Source organism: Tenrec ecaudatus, chromosome 10 (genome assembly GCF_050624435.1).
Source record: "Tenrec ecaudatus isolate mTenEca1 chromosome 10, mTenEca1.hap1, whole genome shotgun sequence".
NCBI classification, from domain to species: domain Eukaryota; kingdom Metazoa; phylum Chordata; class Mammalia; order Afrosoricida; family Tenrecidae; genus Tenrec; species Tenrec ecaudatus.
In genome coordinates, this window is record NC_134539.1 from 85,374,653 (window position 1) to 85,381,570 (window position 6,918).

The window sequence follows — 6,918 nt, forward strand, 5'->3', positions numbered from 1 at the left end:
CCCTCATTCTCACAGCAGGAAACCAGACCTAACCAAACTTAGAAAGGCCCAATCTCAGTTCTGGCTGCAGTGAGTTTGACCAACCAAGTAAAGGCTCAGACGCCCTCAAAACAGTTTGTTGATTCTAAAAAGCAGGAGCCTCTTATTGAAAGACAGTTTTTATCAGGAAATTTTAACCTAAGTACTCAAGGAATTCAAATTGATACTGAAATGATTCAAAGTGGTTAAGGATAGCTAAAAGCTGTAATTAAGTCAGAAATTATTAAGAGTGGTACTTGGGGTCAGCGACCTAAAAGAACTATAGAACGTTTATTAGGAAGGTCCGATCTAAATTCTAACCTTGTGGTTAGCAGCCCAACACATAACCACTGTGCCACCGGGGCTCGCTCCAAAGAGCAATGGAAGAACCAAAACCAAACCAGTTGCTGTAGAGGTCACTGTTGCTTCTGGAGACCCCAGGTGTTCAAAATAGAATTGTGCTCCTTGTTTATTCTTTTAAAGACCGTGATCTTTGGGAAGCAGATCTCTTTCACGCCTCGGGGTGGGTTCAAACCTCCAACCATTGTCAGTAAGTCGAGTATCACCCAGGGACTCTGAGGGCAATGGGGGAATGAGTCTCTTTACCTTCCCCTCCCCAACAGCGAACACCTGGGGTAAGGCTTAAGCAGCAGTTCTCAACCTTCCTAATGCCGTGACCCTTTAATACAGTTCCTCATGTTTTGGTGACCCCCAACTATAAAATCATTTTCGTTGCAACTTCATCACTGTCATTTTGCTACTGTTATGAATCAGGCGACCCCTGTGAAAGAGTCATTAGACCCCCCCCAAAGGGGTTACAGTGACCCACAGGTTGAGAAACGCTGGCTTAGGGCAAAAGAGGAAATGAAGAGAGAGTGGGGGACTCTTGTTCTTAGGTGGGCACAGGGAGGCCAGAGCTGATGGGAGGCATCAGATACCTGAAGGAGCAGAGCACCTGAAAAGTTGGTTGAAGATGAAGGGCCATGGCCCCCTCCCCCATCCTCTAGGAATATTCCATGGCAGTTAGGGGCCCTGTCCTGCTGAGTGGGTTGGGGGCCTTGCCCTGGATCAGGTGCTTGGTGGCCTAAGAAGAGCACCCCACCCGATACCTTTCCAGACCTCAGGCTCTGTGATGGCGACTGCTCTGCCTTATGAAGATATTTAAACGGCGAGGACAACTGAGCCTGGCCGGGGAGCGGGGAGATGTGGTGGGCAACAGAAAGGGAGAGGACTTGTGCAGAGGGGCACAGGGACCTTGGGGATAAAGTCCAGGAGTCAGGAGGAGAAAGCGGTGAGCATCAGAGACCTAGGAAGGAAATAGGCAGTGGGGAAGCAGAACAGCATGGAAGCCAAGCTGAGACAAATGGGGAGGGTCAGGCCTCCTCCTCCAGTGCTACAAACCCCTTGCCCATGTCCCACTGCCAAGACCATCTGATGTCCAGGCGATGGACATGTAGCTCCAGTTGGACATTGCATGTGCTGACCTCAGTGCTCAGTCTGTTTGCCTTCACCCTGCTGCTGGTAATGGTCTTCTCCAAGAAATGGCTGCATCTCTCTGGGAGCCGCTTCTACCGGCGATGGCCGGCCAATGTCAAAGCCAGAATCCGCACCAAGGCCCATATCATGTCCATGGGGCTCATATACATCTGCAGAGCCAAAAGCTGTAACCCAGAGCACTGGAAAGGTAAGACCTTGTTGGCCTTCTGGGATCCTTGCCTACAACTTTCCTCCAGGCATCCCCATTCCCTGGTGTGCACTTAGACCTTCTGGGATCTCATTTCCTCCCCTAGCCTGGCCAGATCGGTTTGCCTGACTCATTAATTAGAAAAGGTCACAGCTTTGAATAAGACTCGGAGACAATCAAGTCTGGGCTTACCATAAAAGTTTGTGTGAGGTGTGAATTCCCAGCTTAGAATGGAATAGAATAAATCCAACCCAATCCAACCAAACCAAACCAGTGAATTGTCTTCCTCTCAATTTTGACTCATTGAAATCTTGTGTAGACTTCTACCCTCTTAGGGTTTTCAAGGCAGTGATTTTTGGAAGCAGGTCACCAAGCCCTTTCTCCAAAGGCCTTTGGGTGTGTTCTTAATGACTAATTTTTTGACTAATCACACAAAGAGCCTTGGCGGCACAGTGGTTGTGTGTTGGGCCGCTAACTCCAAGGGCAGCAGTTTGAAACCACCAGGCACTCTATAGGAGAAAGGCAGGATTTCAAAGAGTTAGCGTCTCAGAAACCCCCAGGGGACGTTCTACCCTGTCCTATAGGGTGGCAGTGAGTCAGCACAGACTCGCGGACAGTGAGTTGAATCACGCAGGGGTTCTACTGACCTCACGATGCACCCATTTTCCTGGCTCCCTAAGGCTATGACCAGGCCACTCTCTGTCCTTCTCACCCCAGACCTTGCTTGCCCTGGTTGGGGCTTTTCCTTTTTCCAAGTTTCATTTCTTTATTCTTTCCTTTCCCCTGGGTGGTGCAAAAAAGGAATGCCCTCAGTTCCCAATGGAAAGGTTGGAGGTTCAATTCTACCCATAGGTGCCTTGAAAGAAAGGCTCAGTGATCTAATTCCAGGGGGTAGAGTGAGAGGGGGGAAATGAGCCATTGAAAACCCAGTGGAAGATAGATCCATTCTCTTGTCCTGTTGGGTGAGGGTCACCATGAGTTTGAATTGGTTGATAACAATCAACCTTACCCCCATCTTTGTAGCCCCTTTATCCCCCATGATTCATTTCAGGCCACACTGCCCCTTCACCTCTGAAGAAGGTGGCCTTTCCGAGCTCTGTGGAAAAGTAGGACTTTTTGACCCCACTGTCGTTTCTTCACTCTCCTTTATGTAAGAGAAAGTTACACGGCTATCATCTTCCTCTGCTGCAAAAGTAACATATCCTTATTTCAGTAGCTGTGGAGAAACAAAACCTATCGGACTGCACAGTTATGCTGTGCGTTCAATCTAAACTCTAAGTGGCAGGGATAATTAGCCTTATGTTACAGCTGAGAACACAGACTGGCCAGATGAAATACCTTGCTCAGGGCTATAAAGCTATTATTTTGAAAATCAAATGAAATTGCCACTCCTGACCACTTTTCCTCTACAAAATGAGCAATTTCTTCTGGATTAACCTAATAATGGCAACTTTAGAAAGATGTCTCGGTTGTGTCTGGTACCAGGAGCCCTGGTGGTGTGGTGTAGTGGTTACTCGCTGGGCTGCGATCCTCATGGTTGGTAGATTCGAAACCACCAGGAAGACTGGGCTTTCTACCGCTAGGGGGTCTCTATGACTTTATGGCAGTGAGTTTGGTTTGTTGCAGGCACCAAAGGTCAAGTTAGCACTTTGCTCTAAGACACGCCACAGTCAGCCACTAGCAACAGTTTGAGATGCACTTAATTTTCTCTGGGCTTTTTTTTTTTTAATGGAACAAGTTTTGAATGCTTTTTTTTTTTTACATAGTTGTAATCTTTCTTCAGAGGAGCTTAAATTTTCTTTTGAAATTGATCTTTTAATACATAAGTACTTTCTCATTATAGACAGCATTTGTCTTCTTTAGCTTGACTGTTTTATTTATCTCAGAAAATTTATTTCCAATTTCTTATTTTTAAAAAGTCAAATAATGCTGATTAATAATAATGTTTCTCTTCTTCTGTATTTACTATGAATTCTTTGGGATGGATTCCCAAAGTGGGCTTATGGAATCCAGGAGTCATGTTCTTACTAAAAATTTCCAATTGATTTCCAAATGTATCGCAGTGATTTGCGCTTCCACCAACAATATTTGAGAAAGCTTGTTTAATTGCTGTCCATGACCTGTAGTTTAAATATGTAGGGTTTTAAAAAATATATGTAGGGTTTTTTCTTCTTCATATTATAAAAAAATGTTGCAGTTATTACAAGAAATACAGATATGTTTAAAAAAGAAAAGAAAACTCACCTAAAATTTCCCCATGCAGATAAGTCACTGTGGACTCTGTAATGTATTTACTTTCCAGCCTTTACACATATGTATATTAAAATACTTATATATATATTTATACACACTATAAGTACATATGGTCTATGTATATATTTTTTATTGCAATTCTATTTGTTCTCATTTGCAAATTCTAATTTTCCATTTTAACACCTTTACTTACCTCATTAAATAATTCTTCTATAACATCATCACATTCTCAGGTTTATTTGATTAGGCAGTAAATGAACACAGTGAAAAATGGGACAAAAGCCACAGAAGATTCTACAGTGTGATTCTGTGTCCGCTTTCAGTCCCCCTCCCAGATACAACTACTCTGCCAGTTTCTTGTGTTTTTCCCCAGGGATGTTCCATTCGGAGATGAGAATCGATCATAGAGCATCATGTTTAATGATCGACTAATGAAGAAAAAACCAAAAAAACCTCACTGACATTGAATCATTTCCGACTCATAGTGACCCCCACAGGGCAGAGTAGAACTCGCCCTATGGATTTCTGAGACTACAACTCTTACACGGGAGTAGAAAGTCTCACCTTTCTCGCACAAAGCGCTGGTGGCTTCAAATACGAGTAACCACTACGCCACCAGCGCTTCCATAGCTAAGATATCGATAGTGTGTAATTTATGCCCCGGGCACCGTTCATTTTCAGTGGAGGCTTTTGTGTTGCTGTGAGACTGAGCAGGCTGCAGCAGAGCATTCCATTTAAAAAGGACTTAGGAAGAAGGGCCTGGTGATCCAGTTCTGAAAAGCATTCAGTGGAAGCCCTGTGGGTTACATTGGGCCAAGCCTGTGGGACATGTGGTCGCCTGAGTTTGGGGCCGACTCAATGACAGCTAACAACAACGATTTATTCAACAGCCTCTTATTGGACCTGCACACATCTTTGCAAAGCCGGTCCTTGTACATAGATTTTGATGTACATCTCTGATTGTTTCCTTAGCATGGTTTCCAGGAAAGGGACAGGGGGCCTTAACCATTTGGACTTTGGGGCTACTTTGTCCCAAATCATCAGAAACGCTGCCCACCAGTGGTGGGGGATGAGTGGTGGGGGCAGAAGTGTCAGCTTTCTGACACTCTCACTGCCATCGAGTCGCTGACTCAGAGACCGTAATGGAGGAGTAGAAAGCCCCGTCTTTCTCCCTCAGAGCTGCTGGTGGTTTTGAACTCCCCAGCACACAGATTGCCTCCCAACTTGTAACCACCACACCGTTAAGAGTTCCTCTATCTCACACGAGGTCTATCAATTTTGTTTTGCTCTTTGAGAATCTGAAAGATTAAAAATCACCACAAAAAAAATCACCAACAACAAACATTTCGTTTACACAGCTTTGTGATGCGCTCTGCATGATGTGCATGAGACATTCCCATGTCTTCCTTTGACTATTTCAGTTTAAATCCTCTGTCCATTTTCTTTTCTATTGAGGAATTCATGTTCATACAGTTGGTATTATCAGAGTCTCAATATTAAGAATCTTTACTTATTTAATAAAGGAGGGTGGCGCTTCATTGTTAGTTTAAAATTCCATGTGTCCGGCTATGAATGAACCTGAACATTTCTTTGCTTGTTTACATTTCCTCTTTTGTAAATTTTTAGCTTATTCTGTTTTCTCATTCCTCCCAGAGAACTTTAAGCAGTGGACAAATCAGCCATTCTATGGGGTGGCCAAAATAAACTTCTGCCTGGCCCTTGGGCTGGGCTTTGCTCTCACCATCTGGCTGCATCTGCCATACTTGCCTGGTCTTCAGCGACTGTCTTCCTTTGGCTGGATTGCGACCATCATGAGCTTCTGTGAAGGTGCACCCTAGCTCTGGAAAAGGTCTTTAGTTCCTCCTAACCCATTCCTTCCTGGGCACTTCTCCCTCTTCCCTTCTTAGGGGTTTTGTGGGTGGTTGGAAGACAGAACTGGAAGTTGCTGCCTGAGAAATGGGATACGTCATCCCCCGGCCCCGACTAAAGAGGTGGAGGTGGAGGGGCTGATTCCCAGGAGCCTCTGGGGCCATGTCTCTATGTGTAGTGATGGGAGTTGTGGTTTGTGGCTGTAGCTCAGCAGATAAGGAAGAGTCTCTGGGATTCTTGGATGAGAATGAGACCTCTCCACTTCCTGTCTCCCAGTCACCTTCATTTTCTTCACCCTCATGTTCTTCCCTATTAACCTCTGGATCTTTGAGTGGAAGAGGAATCTGTCAATTCCCATTGGCTGGAGCTATTTCATTGGTTGGCTGGTGTTTTTCCTATACGTTGTCTGTGGTAAGTGGCCAGGAAGGGTCTGGGGGGTGGGGGGAGAAGGAAACAAGGGTGGTTGGGTGGGGAGGATACAGTGTGGAGGGAGGGGTGGGGTGGGGTGGGGCAGCAGCTCTCAGGGATAGGTTCTTGGGGACTGTCTTCCCTTTGATCTCACCTTCCTTGTTACTTTCCCTCCCATGCTCCTACTGTCTTCTTCCCCATTATCTATCTTTTCCCAGCAGCCCTTTGCTACTTCAACCAAAACAATTTCTGGGGCCTAGTTCTGATGCGTCCGTCTGGCACCGTGTCCTGCAGCAGTGTGGGCTTCTCTGAAGACTCTGAAGGCGAACACACAGATTCAAAGCAACCACCTGGAATACCTGATCATAAAATAGAAGGCGTCTTCTGTCCACCCATCTGAATCCTTCTCCCCACCCGTCCCTCTCCCAACTCTCACTCAGTGGAAGGAATCAGCAAGGGCCGGGCTTCAGACGCGCTCTGTGCTCCCCTGTTCCTGCCTTCCCTCCAGCGGGGGTGACGTGGAATAAATGGTCTCTTTTGAAAATCATGCCCCGCAGTTAAGCTGCCACTTGGTAGAGGGAAGTAGAAGAGGCGAAGGAATGCTTGTTTCCCCATCTCCCTTCCTAAGAATCTTTTGGCACCCTTGGGTGCTTCAATCTGCCAAGCCTCTACCATGGTGCCCTGTA

The 6,918-nt window shown here is 45.8% G+C and overlaps 1 protein-coding gene across 1 annotated transcript; it reads left to right on the forward strand.

Moving 5' to 3' along the window:
- The first annotated feature begins 1,428 nt into the window (after positions 1-1,428).
- ODF4 (outer dense fiber of sperm tails 4) lies at positions 1,429-6,647 on the forward strand. The gene is made up of 3 exons (XM_075559569.1): positions 1,429-1,702; positions 6,101-6,235; positions 6,451-6,647. Exons 1-3 carry the CDS (start codon positions 1,429-1,431, stop codon positions 6,630-6,632), a joined length of 591 nt encoding a protein of 196 aa, XP_075415684.1. The 3' UTR covers positions 6,633-6,647.
- The last annotated feature ends 271 nt before the right edge of the window (positions 6,648-6,918 follow it).

What these genes read in the sequence shown, in the direction of transcription:
- ODF4 (XM_075559569.1), top strand. Translation starts at nt 1,429, where the DNA reads ATGTCCCACTGCCAAGACCATCTGATGTCCAGGCGATGGACATGTAGC. An exon ending in TAACCCAGAGCACTGGAAAG is followed by an intron (nt 1,703 to 6,100) that starts GTAAGACCTTGT and finishes CCTGTCTCCCAG; the next exon opens with TCACCTTCATTTTCTTCACC. An exon ending in TTTCCTATACGTTGTCTGTG is followed by an intron (nt 6,236 to 6,450) that starts GTAAGTGGCCAG and finishes ATCTTTTCCCAG; the next exon opens with CAGCCCTTTGCTACTTCAAC.